Source organism: Dysidea avara, chromosome 1 (assembly GCF_963678975.1).
Source record: "Dysidea avara chromosome 1, odDysAvar1.4, whole genome shotgun sequence".
NCBI classification, from domain to species: domain Eukaryota; kingdom Metazoa; phylum Porifera; class Demospongiae; order Dictyoceratida; family Dysideidae; genus Dysidea; species Dysidea avara.
The window spans coordinates 36,618,573-36,638,143 of record NC_089272.1 but is presented as its reverse complement, the minus strand read 5'-3'; the positions used below and the strand labels follow the sequence as shown (position 1 = coordinate 36,638,143).

General features: G+C 37.3%; 2 protein-coding genes and 1 long non-coding RNA gene across 4 annotated transcripts in view; 2 read left to right on the top strand and 1 right to left on the bottom strand.

Moving 5' to 3' along the window:
* LOC136263621 (uncharacterized) overlaps positions 1-19,571 on the bottom strand; it is a gene marked incomplete in the record, with an annotated part of 463,802 nt that overhangs the window by 347,232 nt on the left and 96,999 nt on the right.
* Positions 6,695-15,095, top strand: LOC136250031 (uncharacterized). 2 transcript variants are annotated; one of them, XM_066042193.1, is made up of 9 exons: positions 6,695-6,805; positions 8,863-8,915; positions 9,810-10,067; positions 13,860-14,210; positions 14,263-14,406; positions 14,461-14,562; positions 14,611-14,676; positions 14,761-14,909; positions 14,959-15,095. In XM_066042193.1, the coding sequence occupies exons 1-9, from the start codon at positions 6,753-6,755 to the stop codon at positions 14,989-14,991; spliced, it is 1,209 nt and encodes a 402-aa protein (XP_065898265.1). In that variant the 5' UTR covers positions 6,695-6,752; the 3' UTR covers positions 14,992-15,095. The 2 variants fall into 2 exon arrangements, with proteins under 2 accessions (XP_065898265.1, XP_065898268.1); XM_066042196.1 differs by lacking the exon at positions 9,810-10,067.
* Positions 15,298-19,229, top strand: LOC136263810 (uncharacterized). The gene is made up of 3 exons (XR_010704798.1): positions 15,298-15,383; positions 15,920-16,046; positions 19,165-19,229. It is a non-coding gene; the product is annotated as an uncharacterized lncRNA (long non-coding RNA).

The following is a 19,571-nucleotide window of genomic DNA, read 5'->3' as shown; positions in this document are numbered from 1 at the left end:
CTATGTACCTAGCCTGCTCACTCTTTAATTAATGCATATATATATATATATATATATATATATATATATAGTGTTCTGTGATATCCAGTTGTCAATGTCATCCAGTTGTCATCCAGTTGAAATGTCATCCAGTTGTCATCCAGTTGGAAATGTCATCCAGTTGCATACTTTGATGTATACTGTAGCTTTTTGTATTGAGCCATGCATGTGAATTTCGATCATGGATATAATGATGACACTTTAAGATCAGGGAGGTTAGCTAAATTATTTTAAAATTTATTTACAGTATCTTATAAGGCATTACAGCACAATTGCTGAAAGTCTGCAGGACACCCTCATGGTCCTACAGCCTGTTAAAGATATAAGTTGTAAAAAGGTTCATGATTGGACCTAGGCAGCCTCTATCTCCTGCAGCCATTCGATTTACGAATTATAGCTATAGTCACAAATACACTTGCAAGACAAATGGCTCAATTATGACATCATACCACCATATTGCATCGTAATACCGTTATAATAATTATTATGACATCATAATTATGAGTATCATACCATGTCATAAGTATGGCATCATACCTGATAGTTGTTTAAGCATTATTTTATTTTAAACTATATACTAATGTCTGTTAATGGGTAACCATTAATTGCTATTAGCTATTTCAAATGGTTGTTTTAGTTGTAAAATAATATCCTGTTAATAGCCATGTAACTATGACCCATGATATGTAGCTATGACATCACAACTCATTCTTTGAATAAAATTTCACATCAAGTTTCATACTCAAATGGACACTCATAGGGCCCCATAACTGGATCCTTCCCATGCATTTGTGGGATAACTGCCAGACTAGTACAAACAAACATTAACCACAAATAATGTGATTGATGTCACAACAGGATATCAACTCAATTGCTGAATGGACTTCACTATGGGAGATGAAGTCATTGTAACAAGTGCTGTTGCATACATTTCTCCTCCTCCCAAATACAATATCCTCCCAATAATTACTCACTTTATGATACTCTATGAGATCTTGGTGTCACATTTCAGTCAAAACAGACATGTTCATGAAAAATAGCAAATGCAAATAGCATGCTAAGCCTGCTACTGAAAGGAACATCAAAGTTTCATCAGCTTACATATTAAAAGAACTAGCATACAAAGCACTAGTTACACCAAAACTTGAGTACACCTGCTCACCTTGGCAGCAATATCTTACCAAGAGTACATAATAAAAATAGTTAATAAGCAAATTTTAATTTTGATGCAACATTTTACTCTGCACATCAGCAACCATTTCCTGTCACCTCAACTCATCTAACCCAGTTTGCACACCTTCAGGGTCTTCAACATTATTCAAGTCAACTAATAAAGATAGTTTTCTTGCCAGAGATGATCCCCTCTGACATTCCTGAAGCACACCACATCCACTGAAATAATGGTTTCATTCAATCATCAAACTGTGCCTCCAGTGACTTACCAGTTTCCACTCCTCCTTGACCATCTGTACCGGTGTACCCACTCCATAATGTCCCACTTCTCACTGGATGCTTGACTTTATATAGCTATATAATATATTATAATGTATTATGTTTGTACTGTATGTTTGTTTACCTACTCTTAAAAATCAAAAAGCGGTGAATCAGTGAAACAGTCTCCAACAGCAAGGATATGATGATTATTTACAGCTGTAGTTTGGGTTGTTACATTTTACTGAATAGTTTACTGCACATCTCTACATACAAGATGATGCCATCACTGTCATAATTTTATGCTATCCAGCTGTACCTGAAGGATTAAGGGTTGCTCAGTAAAAATGCTACTTTGCTGCAGTGCCCTATATGAAATCATAGCTGTTAATAAATTAAGTTTTATGTTTGTCTAAGTGTGTTTGAAACTCGTATGTCACACTATACTGGTGCAGACTACACATGCAGTGTTTATAATGACTTCTTTTACCACTGTACACTGCTGGGGAGGAGCATTTATTAATGTCTGCTACGCAGTATGCATGTTGGTGGAAAATGGCATCTGTACCCAGTAACCTACAATTAATTCCATCAATATATTTGTTAAATTTTTATATTTAAGTAACAATGCGTGTTACTCACTATTCTTGTAGCTAAGTGTTATAATGGTTCATGTATATTTTCTGTTTTGTTTTCGTATTTGTTTGTGCTTATGTGTGTTTTGTATAACGTGTGGTAAAGAAGAACTGCATGCTCTTGCATGCCAACTACCAAAAGGGTAATGAATTAGTCAAATTAGTCATATCAAAATATAATGTGAAACATTATTCAATAACCTTAGAATTATCAGTGTTCTCCCAATAGTCCAATACTATTATTTGAGCTGCCCGGCTGGATGTTGTACAGGATCATCATCAGCCGGATTACGCTAGACTCTCCAGCTGATGTTTGTTTTTTGTTTGCGTTTTTTGCTTTTCTGAAATTCAAACTAGTCTGGCGGCACCCTCCCCTTTGCATAGCTTCCTCTCCATGCAATAGGGGCGGGCGCTCCCAGCTACAGTATCCGTGGTTAAAGTACTCATATTTCCGGCCCTATATAAAGCGCACTTCCTTTCCAATGGATGTGGAATGCAAAGACGATACAATGCCCCTGATTACCATGTTGACTCTTCCAATAGAAATATTGGTTTACATACTATCATTTTTGACAGCACGTGACAAGGTGGAGTTTCGACGGGTTAGTCGGAGGTTACGAAGTGTATGTGAAACGCCGTCACTCTGGAGAGAGTTTGTGTGGCCCTATTACCACACTGGTGATGATATTTGTGTGTATAACGTGTTGAAGGTGTGTGGACAACATGTGAAACGGCTATCCTTTCCCCATCACGTGACATTATCAAAGTTACTGACGATGTTAGCTTATTGTAGCAATGTGATTGAACTTAGTCTACCAACAACCAAGTTCGACCCTAAACAACTAAGAAACACTTTAAAACATTATATGGTGTATGTACAGAAACTTGATATGGAGTGGAATTCCAACATCAAACAATTACTTGCCATACTCGTTGGTCAGGTAAATTTGAAGGAGCTTACAATTAGACTACACAAAATGTACTCGTACTTTACAATCGCTAGTTTAACTGAGTCGTGGCTGAACTTTTGGACACTTCAAAACTTTGTTCCACAGAAAATCAACATTGTTACAGGAATGTATTATTATGCCACTCATATGTCTTCTATGTGGAATTATTGGGTTACTTCAAACTCTTATTCACCACCTGGTCACACTGGCCACGTTAAGCTTTATGCAAATACTAAACCTCCGTTAAATTTATATCCTGTTTTGCCGGTGTTCCAGTTAGACTTTGGACAATCAGCTACCTCCCCATATATGAAGGCTAACAGTGTTGGATTAGAACAGACCATGGAGGAGTGGAGAATCTATGATCAGACTAGGTCATTATTATTAACTGATTGTACATATGGTGGCGAAGTGATGTGCAGAGCAATAATTAGACAGGAGGTTCATAAATATTATATGGTAGATCGATATGGTCTGCTGAAGTTTGTGACTGAATTTGTGACTGCATTTAATGGGCTTTATTCTAAGGACTTAGAACAATTATCTATTATGTGGCCTAACCTTCAGCGGCTTGATATACGTAATAACAAATCTTGTTTGAACAGTTTACAAGGTTTGCGTGCCATTGCCAATTCCTGTCACAACCTACAAGGACTAAACCTGTTGGGTATACCAGTTACTGAGGTAAAAGATCAGACACATTTATGGGAAATATTGAGTACTATCAAGTTGACTCATCTAGCAATACAATTGTGTGCTTTACTACCATCTAAGGAAAACAGCCAGAAGTTGACTGCTTTGTTTCGGACATTTACAAGTCTATGTGCATTGGAAACTGATAGTACATGTAACTGTGTTATGTGTGAGTCAAGATTTGCCGATATGTGCATATCAGCGTTATCTCACTTTCCTTCGTTTATCCACTGCACATTTAGATCTGGAATAGACCACACTACTCTACAAGACATACTGACCAGTTGTAAGGAGCTGAAGTGTTTGATATATGGTAAAGATAAACAGACGTGGAAGTCGCTTACATCCATATGCTGTTCTAAATTGCAACAGCTATTCATTGATTCTCCCTCCACCATTCTTCCTGATAACTTTATGAGTACAATATCATCTAATGGAGGACTGATACATGTAGTGTTGTGTGTGAAGTCAGTGACCAGTGAAGGTGTTACTGTACTTGTAAGGAACTCTCCTAATCTAATGATGCTTCATGTTACTGTAAGTGAGATTTATGATTGCAATAATGACAAAGTGCGGCCAGAAACATTAGAGAGTAGAATAAAACAAGAATTCTCTCACAGACAACTTTTTGTGATGGGTAGCTACCTATTTACAATGGGGTATTCAGATTATGAATTGAAGACATACCCAGAGTGGGAGAGACGATATAACACAGATTTGAGTTCATTGTGGGATGATCATGTACACTAGCTGCTCACTCCAATAGTGTTGTTCTAAACAGAAAACATTTTCAAACATTGCAAAGTCTGCATGCGTACAATTCTTCATATCATTAAAGATAAATGTATGTGGTAGCAGTACTGATAGTAGTTCATCATTTTCTTACATTTGTGATAATTGTTTTGTACATGAATTTATAGTGGATAAAACAACAGTTTTGTAGTTGGGGGGGGGACACTGGGCCACTGGTCACGATAGCTGTCAGTCAGCTACATCTAGCTATTAGGATTTATAGTGTGTAGCTATAGGTACACATGCATACTCTCAGCATATATCCAGTATAATATTATGCCTATTCTACATAGGGGGATGCCCACAGAAAAATTGAAATTTTAGCTTGCAGAGTTGTATTTTCACCATTGATTGAAAGGTTGACTTCTATAGGGCCTCCCACACTATGTAGCTGCACACTGCCACAGCTTTGTTGTGACTGCCAAGATAATTTAATCCCGGAAATCACAATTTTCTGAATCTTGTTAGCTCTGCCCGGTACAACTTGAGCTTGGTCCAGCCAGCTCGACTCTTGACAAGCTCATGGGTGAAGTGCCATTTGCCATGGCCACTTTCAATGCTCTTCAACTGGGTTATGTGGTCTCCAAGCTCCTTGATAGCCTCTATACTTGCTCTTGTTGTAAGTAATTATGAGGAAATCTTGTATCTTCACACAAATATATGATTATTAACAGACAGGTGTGATTTTTACAGCTAGATGGCACTTGACTGGGATTAAACCACATACATTGAAAGCCACAGAAGAGACTGCATATGTATCACAAGTATAGTAGGAGTAGGCCAAGGAGTAAATGGCTGTAGCAATGTGAAGTATGCCAGAAGCATACAACAGGCATGGACACTATTCTAGGGGTATGGTCCCAGGAAAGTTTCAAGTTTTAAACTCTAAGATAAAATTAGGCTAATTTTACTGTCTTTGTGTATGGTTAAATTAAGTGGCTAGTTACAAGATACAAAATGTGGCTGTTCTATTAGGGTAATTGACTGCTCTATTAGAGTATCTCAATCTAAACGTTTTGTACCTGTTCAAATCAATGCAATTATACTTTTGATTACTTGTAAAGTTCTGTTAAACTGCTTCAACATTCTCAGTATTAGCAATTAACGAACTCTCCAAAAATAATGACATTTAAAGGCTCATTATACACACATATGACCCATACATCATGTGATTGTTTGTTTATTGTTCAGCTCTGGAGCAGTCTAGAATCATCTGGAATTTTCTTATAAAAGGATACCACATTACACACTTGACCAGTTTCTGGAACAACTTCAGTAAAGCTGCCCCTGCCACCCATAGACAAACTTGCAAAACTAGTTTTAAAACTTGCTTTTAAATTTTAAGCCACATTGCTATAATGCAGCAGTATAATATATATAATAAGTTGTTTGTTGCTTGGATTTGAAGCTCGATCATTATAATACAATTCTATATAAATGATCTTTTTTCACTACGAAGTAGCTTACAGTGCATATTATGCTTATTCTCAATTTCAGTAGACTAAAGTTTGAAAAAATCACAAATAATAATGTAAGGCCATACCTATGTTGCGCGGGCAAAATTATTTTAAATTTGGGTAGGTAGGTCGGTTTGAAAATGATAAAAATTTTAATACAAAATGCAATTGAAATAATGAATGTAGTACATACACAGTTAAAAATCTAGATTTCATACTCTTCTATATAGTAGCATCAGATATCTCCAAAAGAGCTTTCCCATCGTATTCTACAATTTTAGAGCATTGGACGACCTTCAATAGTCCCTTTTGGTATCACGGGGATGTGTTGTCTTTGATTAAGTACACGTGATCCGCAAGCGTGATTTTCAAAATAATTTCATTTGTAGAAAAATGCAGTCGGTCGGGCCCGCGCAACATAAGATCAAATAGGTATGGCCTAATGCATTTAAATTGTACGTGCGTCCAATTGTGAAATGCCTAGATCAACTAATCCAGCATGGAGATACTAACTAGCTACGTAGTTGTCAGCAAATCGTAAAAAGGCATACAAATAATTAGCCTCCTAACAGAGCTCCACCTCCAATGGATTTGGTTAGGGTGGAGTCTCATTTGATGGACCGGTTTAATCTTTAATTAAGGCGGGCGGCGCCAAACTAATATACGAAGCCGACTATTCTGTCATGTGACTGTGCTCCGGATTTATATTTTGGCGGAAGTGATAGCTCAATTGTGACTGACTCTGTTACAACTACATGCAAATGGTTTACAAGTTGAAGGATTCATTCGCGGGATACTATGGTGTCAGGTGAGCGATTCAGTTGAGCTGTGTTGTGGGCGGGCCTCAGGTTCGAAGCGCGAACAATATTCATGACGAATACTATTTTGCTCCCGCCATTTTGTCTTATTCTATACTGAAAGTACGAGAGAAGTCACGCTGTAGTAAGTTATGACAAAATAGAAATGAAGCCAGGACGGATTCTGGACTATAACAGTAGTGTTACATCTATGTTAGCAGATCTACAATGGCCATCACTTCACCACCGACGATATGTGACTAGATTAAAAGTATTCTACAACATTGTTTACTCCTCATCAGTCTTAACAGTCGCAAATTATTTCACTAACACCACATATCCCACCCGCCACCACCACCCCTTCCATTTTGAGATTCCGTTTGCTAGAACAGATCATTATAAATTCAGCTATTACCCCAAATCTATCCGCGATTGGAACAATTTACCAACTGACACAATAGAATCCCAATCTCTACAAGTATTTTTAGAAAAATTATAACTGACTCTTATCTATGTGATTTGTAATGTTTTTTCCTTACCTGAACATATCAGTTTGTAACTGTGTTTTCAGTAATCATAATCATAATCTATAGCTATATAGTTCTTTAGGCATGTAGTGACTGCGCATCTGAATATGCATGGCTATACCTATTCTTAGTGCCACCGAATAGTAAGAGCTCAGGCCATATTAAGACATTTTGGAATTTGCTATCATTTACTCTGCTTCATTGTGTAGAGCGACTGTCTGCGATTCTAATGATGCTAGAAGAATCCCAATTCACCCATGGAAATTTTGGCACGTCAAAATGGCATTAACCAAACCAGTGTAGAATTTTTTTGTGTTGGATGTTTCGGGGCCATGTAATATACAGTATGGTGTAATAACCCGTGACACCTGACAGATTCACGACTCAGTAAATTTGGAAAGGGCAGTGAATGGCAATTTAAATGTGCTATAGTAGAAGGGAGTCAAAGGAAATTTAGCCATGTCATTTTAAGGATGAAAATTACTTTCTTGTTCTCAGTGGCGTATCAGGATTTCCCTATCGGTAGGGCCTCAGCTAGGACACTGTATATGCTGCTGAAGGCAGGGGCATCCCCCACCCAGAAATAAAAATTGAATTTTAACAGCTGCAAAATGGCATCTGAGGCCATTTCAGCTGCAAAAAAAAAAATGCTTTTAGATTTTTATGAAGTAGTAGTTGTGTGTTTAACCTGTTCAAATTATACAGTAACACGAACAACATTAGGGAAGCACCCTCATTCAGGCCTAGCCTTTTGGTGCTACCCCTTCCATTTTAGATAGCTAGCTATATATAAATAGCTAGCTAGCTACATTAGAACAAGACAACACTATAGCTATACACCTTTAAATACATGATGAAACACTACAAGGATCTATAGATATGATGATTACAAACTACAAGAACACTAGGAAGACACGTCCTTATCACTATCACCAACAATAGGTAATTTCTCTTCACGTGCTTAATTGGTGTGCATTAATTAGAATCATTGTAATTATTGACTTTGTGACAGCTCAAGACTAATAATTTGGTGTATAGAATAAGTTTCACTTGTTAGATAATGCAACGATCCATGAAAAACTGGTGATTGTGGGTTTTGTAGTCTTCAGTTTGGTAGGGCACTAGCCAAGTTTAGCAGGGCCTAGGCCCTACAAAGCCCTGCTGTAGATACGCCACTGCTTGTTCTATGGCAAAATGAATGGCGGATAGTTGGAAGGGAATGCTCCAGTGGCATCTTAGCACCCATTAACTCTAGTGATTCAAAGAAGCAAAAGCATTGTGAAATTGCTCTGCAGGTTCGTTTGTGAAATTTACAGTGTTATTTATAAGGTAGTCATGAGGGTAGTCATTCGGTTCGGATATTTCCTTTTTCAGCATATATTGTCTTGATTTCAGATTGTCCTCATTTGGCCAACTGACAGTTATAGTTATCTGCATTTATTACAAGGCTGTGTACAAGATGTCATGTCATTATTGTAATCCGTTTGAGGAGTAGCTACACAACTGTGTTGCACTTTTTATTGGTTTGTTTTGTTTAATAGGTGCAAAATAAAGTGTGCAAAAGGAACACTACCTGAATTTCTCATAGCAGTAGGTAAGTGTATGTAGTCCATGCAGTATTGTAAAAAAGTGGTACCATCTTGTTAAAAGAAGTCATGATCAAGAATACCTTTTATACACTTAGTTCGCTTTGGTATGTTTTTATTTATCATCCAATCGTAGTATATGCCACAAACTGTGATGTCAAATCAAGTCATGTGACTTTGGTATTTAACTGACTTCCTGTATACACATGAGTTTAGTCAGTGTTTAAACTTCTTTCCATATTTTTAAATGAGGTGTGCCCACAGCTGGCCTGAGGTCGCATGCATGCCTGATTTCTTTAAATTGGGAAAATTGCATGTCTATGTGTCTATCCACAAACTGTATGACTAGTGACACCATCTGCACTTCATGCACGTGACTAGTGCCCCAAGGGCTACCATTCGTACTACTTCCTGAGGTCACAAATAGCTGTTTTGCTTGTTATAAAAATGCCAAAAGTTACCAAAAGTCGTGCAGTGACACATTAAGTGGTGCATCTTAAAATACACCCAAATACAGAGCAATTTCTGGTGCTTAGAAAGCTGGTTCAAGTAGTAGTGTTGCCCAGTCAAGTGTTTAATGATTGGTCACAGTGTGCAGGTACCAATTATCAATAATTTCTAGTGCTGATAATGGTATGGCGTACTGTAGTAGACCACCTTATTAATAAGTTGAGTAGTTTTCCTCAAGTTCTATAATTATGTACTTTTCATTTTCATCACGAGATTGCATGTTGCGTGTAACTTGTCACCCACCAAACATGGTCAGAAGATAGTAACCACCATCTGTAAATTTTATGTGTTTTGTGACATAGAGAAGTGGGGACTGCACGACTTACAGTGGTGTGTGACTTACTATTATAATAGTGCATATATGTGGTTTATAATTAATAATGTCATTCTAGTTTTGACAACACTGTTTTTTACTCCTTTGGTGGAGGGAGAAGAGTTGATCAAGAGGTATGATCAACCACTGACAATCCCATGTATGGGATGTTCAGGCTCGCCAATGTGTTCCTGGTCTATAAATGGATCACCAGTTCCTGATAGCTGGATGCGGAATGATGGTGACCTAACACTACCAGCATACAATTGGAATGTGCTGGGTGATGTCAGCCTCCACTGCGGGTCATTTTCTCAAAGTTATAATATTTTGAGTTCTGGTATGTGGATTTTATGTGTATGTGGTGCCCCATATACAGGGGTAGTACCGTAGCACTGTATAGTGGAAATCATGGAGATTTGGGCTTTCCTGCAAAAAATACCACACACACACACACACACACACACACACACACACACACACACACATAGGGACCCGCCGATTATGCTCATAATTTTACCTATTATGCTATGCTGCACTGCTCAAAAATTCACCTATTATGCTTAAATTAATGCTCAATATTTGCCTATTATGCTCGATTATGCTCAATGTTCATGCCTTAGTTCATATGCTTTGCTACTAGTTTAACACTATATAGAAAGAAAAAAAATTAGTGGCTGGAACATAAATAATAAATTCTTGCTGCATGTGACAGAAAAGATCGTTATACTCTAATAGAACAGTCAGTTGGATGATTGTTCTATTAGAGTTACTGACTGCTCTATTAGAGTATATCGATCTTATTTTGCAATTGTCATTTTTCCAGCAAGAATTTATAGTATCGTACAAATATTTAACCTATTATGTTGGCATTATGCCCAATGCTTTTAGGTACCTATTATGCACAAAATTATGCCAGCATAATCGGCGGGTCCCTACACATACACACACACACACACACACACACACACACACACACACACACACACACACACACACACACACACACACACACACACACACACACACACACACACACACACACACACACACACACACACACACACACACACACAAACAACTTGAGATATTGGCTAGGTATATAATCAAACCCAAAATGCCTTTAGAGTGCCTCTAACCCTTCTAACAACTTTCTATGGAAATATAACAGAATTTTCTACTGACTGGCTAACTGCCTGAGTGACTGGTGCCTTCAGCCAAACATGACTAAGGGTAAAAATAAATGTTTGGTATCACTTGGGCCTAAGATGTACCTGCAAACACTACTGGAGGTTTAATCGCTTCTTCATACTGAATTCTACATGGCTGTATATATACTGTATGTATGTAATAGAGATGTAACGATACAGTATGTAGACGTATCGATATATGTGACCGGATTTGCAAAAAGGTACCTTTTTCACACATTTGACATACCAGCAAACAAAATGTCATAACTGTTGACCCCTTGCACTGATTGACTTTTGTTTTGTATCAAAACGTAGCCACATAATGTAGGCATACTCATGGAAAAGTACAGATATGTGCTTGCAATGATACAAAAGTTACAAAGTTTGAAAGTTGAACAAATGGGTCAAATTTTATGTGTGAAAAAAGTACCTTTTTGCAAATCCGGTCACATATTCCCTTTGCTGTATCACGATACAGTGATATATTGCGTGATACGAAGTGGAGTCTAAGCAATGGTCTATGTTGTTTTTTGTTTTTTAAGAGAAACAAGTGAGCTAATTTTTCTTTGAGAAGCATTACATACTACTCAGTTTAACCACAATGTACAATAATTTGATTGTCAACCATGTTAACAAGCCACGATACGCGATATATCGATACGGTTTGACTTTGTATCGATACAGCGATATTGTCTTAAAACGATACAATACGCAATATATCGATATATTGTTGCATCTCTAGTATGTAATATATAAACCCATGTGTATTGCACTTATATACACCACAAATCTGAAGTCGAGGAAATTTACTGTTGATAAGCTCTGAGGTGTACACTGAAGTAGCCATGGGTTCTATGATGTATAGCATGCAATATGCCTCGTAATTAACATGCACCAACAACACCCAAACAGACCATATGCACAAACTTAACAAACTGATGCGTAATTCACCATAGTTTGGCATTGTAAATTTGGGCAGAGTTGTCGTCTCGCAATTCACGACAGGTATATACTTGCCTGTGGTCAAGGTGTATATGCCAAATATACAACTTGCTGCCCCTTTGAAGATTTGTATGAACATGGTATATATATATACCGCTTTAGCGTGGGTGTTCAAAGGTGCCTCTCAGAGTTTAACTCATATATTTCCCAGGCAATGTCATGGGAACATGGTTTGCTCATGGCTTTGATGCCCAACCAGTTCAAAGATATGATATGCTTAGACTCATTGTATTGAGCAACACGTAGCATTTTTGGTTTATACGTTAGGCTAGGCTTAGTGTAGTTGCTAAAGTTTGACTATTTGACAGTTACTAAACTATTCAGTGTCAACATTTGAATTAAATTGGTGAATATAAATTCTCACCTGAATCTCCTTTAGTTTTATAAGTACTATCTATGGTTTGTAAATGCCAATTCTTAAACAGGTGGTAACCAATTATCTAGGAACAATAAGAGTGTTTACCAGCTACCCTAATGGAGTTTTCATCATAGTACAAATGCCAAGCAAAATATTATTAATATTCTGGTTTATAAACTGCTGGAATTACTCACAAATTCAATTACAAAAGGTATAATTTTAAAAATCCCAAGGGGCCTCATGTTGGCATGTTTCATATGCACTAAGATATGCCATATCCTTTTACATAAAAGTAATATCACCTATTGCTACTATATGCAATCTATACAAAAAGTCCCCTGAATGTGCATACCCCAATTCCAAACCATGTTCCCTTCACCACTAGTACATCTAGAGCTAAGTGTGCAGTGTGATATTTTATGCACTGTTTTTTTAATATATATATATGCTTGTTTGTTACCCTTAATTTTTATCAGTAAACTGCTATACACTGCGTCAACTATGCCTTCCTCAAAGTGTATTATAATGTTGTGAGACACATGCTTCTATAATTTTTCCTAGCAGGCAAAATAGCCGTTTTGGGTATTGTCAGCCATGTTCTGCCCATTACACAGTTTTATATACATAGAACAATATACTTGTAACACATACTTGCATGCATAACTGTAAGTAATCCAACATTGAAAGTGTGGCATATACAAAAATATTGCAGACAACTCCTTTTTGTGATTGACAACTTGCAAAACCACGGACAGACTATCCCCAAATCTGCCAGAAGTGGATTTAAGGAAAAGGATAAATTAATGCATGATAGACTGAAATACTTAAACTTGTCCTCATTGTAGTATAGAAGATTGAGAATGGAGATGACACACAAAATACTGCATGGCCTTGTGGATATACCAGGAGAGTTTTTTTCTTTCACTTCAACATCTGTACAAGATCAAGTGGACTAAAAGTACTAAAACCCCATGTTAAAACAAATGTGAAAAAGTATGGTTTTGCAGCAAGAGTAATAAATGACTGGAATTGTTTGCCATCTGATATCGTTATGGCCACTAACACCAATTCTTTTAAAACTTTGCTGGACATTTATTGGTCTGATTTATTATATATATATATATATATATATATTGTAATGTGTGGTATTATGAGCTTTGCTTTTTTCAGAACCACTAATAATAAATAAATAAATGAATCATCCTCCTGCAGCATGTGCCTAAAGCACATTTTGGGCCAAAGTGACATCTAACTAGTGGATGTGGCATCGGCCATTAGTAGGTTATAGTTTCTCTAGATGTATTTGAGTCTCAGTCACATTGAGGCATATTTGAGCTTTATTATTAGCCTAATAAATATACCACTAAGGCATAGGTAATGTAAAACTAGCTGAATGGTTTGGTGATATATCCTCATGATCCCTACTACTTAGAGTGCTGCTGTATTAAATGATGTGTCTACAGTTTATGTAGTGTTTAAATTGTGTATGTGTGACATGCCCATTTGTGTGCATGAGTATAATAGTATGTGCGTTTACTATCTCCATAGTTACTTACACAATCCTTCTTTGCATTTTATTTAGGAGAAAGATGTATCAGCTGTTTACTGCAGCACATTTCTCCAAACATAAGTGATATTTGTGTGGGAGACCCATTTAATATTACAATTACCACTAACCAATCACATCCCCACGGAAGTGTTTTTACACTACTTATTAATGATGGCGTATGTCACAGTGGTGGTGGAGGTGATGGTATGGTGTCATGTAGAGAGCAGGGTGGTGATGTATTACAAGCTACCTTCTCCTACTATATTACTGCTAGAAATGCAGGTATAGCCACTATTACAGCCCATACAACTTATTATGGAGCTGAGTGGTATTCAACCAGTAAAGTGGTAACTATCAGAGAGTGCGATGATGATACTCCTGAGGGTGAGTGTGTGGTCATATTGTGAAGTGGCTTGGCACGACTAATTCTTCACAGGTAATACCACTAATGGTACATTAGTCACGATTGTGACCCCCACTAATATGAGTGATGGGCCTTCCACCATGTCTAATGGTACAGGAAGTGGTGACAGTGATAATACTACATTGCTGCCAGCAACCACCCCTCCAAATGTACCAAGTACGGCTAATAGTAAAGCAATGGCATAATATCATTGTTTTATTTTTGGTGTAGTAAATACAAAAGATGAAAGCTCATGGAAAGTAGCAATTACAACAATAATTATAGTACTTGTACTTTTTGTGTTAATTCTGGCACTTGTGGCATTTTTAACAGGTAAGGGTTGCTTAGCCACAAGGTAGATAATTAACATTTTTAATCTAGGATTGCTGTTGAGGAGGAAACGTAAGAAGAAGTGTCACCCAATTGCACCTGATAGTCCAGAATTACGTAAGAAACTGTAATGATAATTGTGGTACCATTGTGACCATGTGTAAAAGTGTATCTGTAAAGAAGTGGCTAATCATTATGTAGCTGAGGTGGAGCCACACCTGCCACTACAAGCGGTACAGGTGCCTAGTGATGGAACATCACTTCCCATGGAGGAGTTTACTACAGTTCAACTTGGTGGACCAGTGGATGTAATACCTCATCCAAGAAACCAGGTGATGGGGCTAGTAATGGTGAGCTGCAAAATACATGATGACTCCTAAATGAAAATTAATTTCTTAGGATGATTCACCAACCAGTACACTCACATCTTAAGAGTGATGATTTATTCATAGAGCGTTACACTAAAAACTGCAGTAGTTGTGCTTTTGTATTTGTATGAATACAAATTGAAAACATTTCTTGATAAATATTTGAAATATCAGTTGAGTATGTGCAAAAGAAATACCAGTGTACATGTTTAATCTACTGTAATAGACTGTAATATGATCACCTTGGCAATTGTATTCCGTTATATACCACACAGGATGTGGCTCCATATTGATGTGTTAATAAAAACTTTATGTAATGGTACAATCCCAAGGACTCCCCCTAGCATACTCACTTAATTTTCTGCTATAAAGCTAGACTGTTGACTGTAGAAAACTGAGTTTAGAAGTTGTAATACCACCAAACGGTATTCTAATAATTTAACAGTCACACCTGGAGTGAGTGTGCATAGTGTAGTATGGGTACATGTGTGTATATATGTTTGCAGTGCGTGCGTGCGTGTGTGTGTGAGGCAGCAGCATGGCCAAGTAATCAGAGCACCGACCTGGTAATGAGAAGTCCAAAGTTCGAACATAACAGTTTGCTGGTTTTGTGTGCTTGTCTGTAGATCAAGTCACTGCCTGGCCTGGGTATTTTTTCTGCATTCAAGGTAGTGTCTAATCACTGGACTGACATTTTTTTTGGTTTCACACATTTTTAAGGGTGGTGTTACTGTACATTTGGGTGACTTGTGACAACATTTCAGCACTGAGTGGTGAATATTTTCCTTAAAAGTAACTGTGATAAGCCAAATGGGCTCAATTAAATGTATTCTATTCACTGCTTGACAGTGCCTACTCTACTGCATAGACTGACATGTGTACACCCAAAAATGTTTCCCTCACTGTTAGCTAGGCACAACTACTGAGTGATTATTGTGTGATTCAATTTTATATGGGAAATAAATGCCAACTGTCCATGTCTCACTCAGCAGGTAAAGATCCAGTTGAGAACTTGGCTGCCCACATCTAATCCAGCCCCAGGAGGTGCACTGACCTACAGTGCCTGAGTAGTACACAGGTGTCCCGGTGCTGGTTCACTGGGTAGATGTGATCACGCTAGTAAGGCTTTAGATTTGATTTTACTTTTTCTGCTTTTGTGTGTATATGTTTGTATGGTATTAAATGTTATACCTGTATCTGTAGATATGAACTGTCGTATTGAGTTGAATCATGAATAGTTAATACATTGTTCTTGGAGAATATATAAGTTGAGTCCTCAATCCAAAATTCCTGTGATATACTAAGGAACTAAAAGGGATTACAAGCTATATGTAATTATAGCAAGGCAAGCATTCTCTGATCTTGATTAGCTATTAGAGATTCACCTGTTGACCACTGGTAAACTATGACATATGTGTAACACAGTAACCAATCAATACATATTCTTAAATAAATATCACAAATCTTTATGGTGTGAATGCCAATGTACAGTACAATGTTGACAATTATAGTTATGCATGCGAAGTATATGCATAGGCGGCAGACAGGAGAAGGATGGGGGCTTTGGGACTGAAGCCTCCCTTGGTCTGCTGAGGGGCAAAATATATCTTGCCTAAATTATCCTTCTTGGAGTGGGACTGAAAACTGTGATAAAAATTGATATATTCTAGAATGCTCAAATACCCTAATAGAGCAGTAAAATGTGTTTCATAAAAATGCGTTCTGATAAAATATTCTAATAACGAAAAAAGTAAGTTTGCCTACAACAGATTTAGAAATTGAACCACTGCCCTCTTACCTTAAGAGCTAGTGTCTTACCACTGTACCAAGTGTTTCCAAGTATCCAGGCTAAAGGCTGTTTACTTTTGTACTGCTTTTAAATGCTGTGAACCCTTAGTTAACAGCTAAAGCCAAAAGAGGTTATTATTCACTGCAAATAACCTGTTTTGACTAATAAAGTTGGTATTTTAGTTGAAATGCTTCAAATTGTACCTATAAATTAATCCTGGTGAACCGAGACTTCATGAAGCTAAAATGGCTACAGCTTCTGGGGGTTAGGGGGGGGGGGGGGCTGCTGCCCTGTCCCCCCAGACCCCTTGCTGCCAGAGCTGGTCAGTCCCTCTCACATCACCTACTTCCTCTGCCACTGACTACTATAATATAATATGCACATATTGAATGCAAAATGAAGAATATCAAACAGTGGAGTAGCCAGGAAAAATTTTTTACCAAGGCAAAGTTTATACATTGACCTAATTTGAGAGGGTCTGTTTCTGACTCAACTGATTCACAAAATTACTTTCAAGTATGGGTGGTGCAGCATTTGCAGGTTGACTATCTGGTTGGATCGAAGAAAGATTCTGAGCATTTTCTACATGCCATAAATAATGCTTCAGCTTAGTTAATGAGTACAGCTCCCATGCTTCAATTATTAGACTAGTTTAATTGCATTCAACACAACTTACTCCGGAGATATTTTGAGTGGTCAGGTCATCAGTGGACTGCTACGGAGGTCATAGTCATGCACACTACACTTTTATTGATCTGATGTTTAAGTCAGACTTTCATGTGATGCTCAACTGCATGTGCTAGCTAGGGAGTTTGGAGGCATGCTCCCTCAAGGACAATATGAAAATATATGCTTTGAAATGGCATGTGGAGGCTATATTTTTGATTGTAACTGCTAATGCATATGTGACCGGATTTGCGAAAAGGTACCTTTTTCACACACAAAATTTGACCCATTTTTTGACCTTTGAAACTTCATAACATTTTGATCATGGCATATAATTGCTTGAAATTTTCAATAAATGTAGCTACAGTATCTGGCTACATTTTGATACTAAGAGCAAGGTAATTAGCATATGGAGTCAAGTGTTACAGCGTTTTGTTTGCTGGTATGTCAAATGTGTGGAAAAGGTACCTTTTCGCAAATCCGGTCACATATGATATAATATGCATGAACAATTAGCTCAATGCAATACCATGCAGTTGACTCATTGGAACTTTTGAAAAGTAATGTAGAGATAATTAACATAAATGTAAATGATTTAGACCAAGCAGTGTAATGAGAACGGTGGCTATAATCTGTGTTTTTGGCTATAATCTATACTGAATGCTCTATTAGAGTATATTACGATGAATGCTCTATTAGAGTATCTCAATCTTTTTACAACTGAATTCAACTGAGTAGCTGAAAGTGGTCCAGCACCTTGTCACCATGGGCTCCAGCCTTGATTAGTACTACAGCCATAGATTCTATTACGTGTGGTACAGTAATGCTGTCTAGTAATGTTTGAGTAGAAAATTCGGGATGCCAAAACTCAGGCCTGCTCAGCCTGTTGTTGAGCATTTTTACCGAGGCAGCTGCCTCGGTTGCCTCAATGGTAGCTACGCCACTGGCTTTGTCAAAGTTTCTGATGATTATGATGCCTGAGTTTTTCTAGCCCTCTAAAATGCATAAATCATTGGATACTTAAATATGTGCAAAATTAGAATTTGGTAACTTGGGATTCAAATCATGGTTTTATATACCTTTACAACCCAGCAATGATTTCTGATGCAGATAAACCTTTAGAAAACAAGATGGGAAACCAGTAAATTCTCTTATCCCACAATTTTAGAGTGATCCGGTCTGCAAAAAGGGGTCTTATAGCCTTTTCAATTGCATGTACTTGGCTACCTGTAACGTGACTTGTGAATGTGGTATCTCACTGCAATTTGGTCCCCTTATAACCCTAACATTGCACTATGGCTTGTTGTAATATGAAGGTGATAGGTTGAAAACATGAGGAATTTTGATTAGTCAAACGTGACAATTTGGAAAGGTATAAGACCCCTTTTCGCAGACCAGGTCGCATATAGTCTTGTAGGTAAGTATAGAACTGCTGCTGTAGTGACAAACATTGCCTAATATTAAATAACACATTGCTAAATTCTGGATTGTCACCTATTTACTGATGAAATTTATTGCTTGAAGCGCTCTACAAAATTTTCATCAGTACTGTATGTTGGAAGATGTGCTTTCCCTCAAGAAATTGTAAAGATTTTAAAAGCTCTTAGATATACTTTCACTGTCTGGCTGTTACAATTTTGCAACAAAAAAAGTAAAATATAACTGTTCTATTACATCATTACTATAAAGTACCTTATAAGATACAAGATATGTAACTATAGCTACAAGATAAGACATTGATAGTGTGGTGTTTAATTGTAACTTCATTGTTTTTAATTTTAGTAGAAGAAATGAAGAAGTTGATGATGGCACTACTTACAATCTGAATTCAAGGTTCATGCAGGTGATGAAGACTGAAATGTTGTACTGTAGAAAATGAAGACCATTCAAATATTGTATACTTCGATTCATGACTGTATATATGCTACTTAAGGTTAATATCATGGAGAAATTTCACATAAAGCACTGTGCACAGGACTCAGCGAGGCCTTTAAGAAAAGAGGGGTCAAAAATATGAGCATGCTTAATAATTTTTCAACAACAAAAAGATAATTTTAGACTGAGCTGCTTCATACACACTTCAATACCTGTGCATTCATGTCAGTCACATCTATCTAAAAAAAAGCTGATCTGTAAATAAAGGATGCACCCCTGAAAAGACCAGTTGCATGTGAAATCAAATGTGGCAG

Bases quoted from the DNA above. Each gene is read 5' to 3' on its own strand.
- LOC136250031 (XM_066042193.1), top strand. From the start codon at position 6,753: ATGCAAATGGTTTACAAGTTGAAGGATTCATTCGCGGGATACTATGGT. The intron at 14,563-14,610 runs GTAAGGGTTGCT...TTTTTAATCTAG, and splicing joins ACTTGTGGCATTTTTAACAG to GATTGCTGTTGAGGAGGAAA. The intron at 14,677-14,760 runs GTAAGAAACTGT...ATCATTATGTAG, and splicing joins ACCTGATAGTCCAGAATTAC to CTGAGGTGGAGCCACACCTG.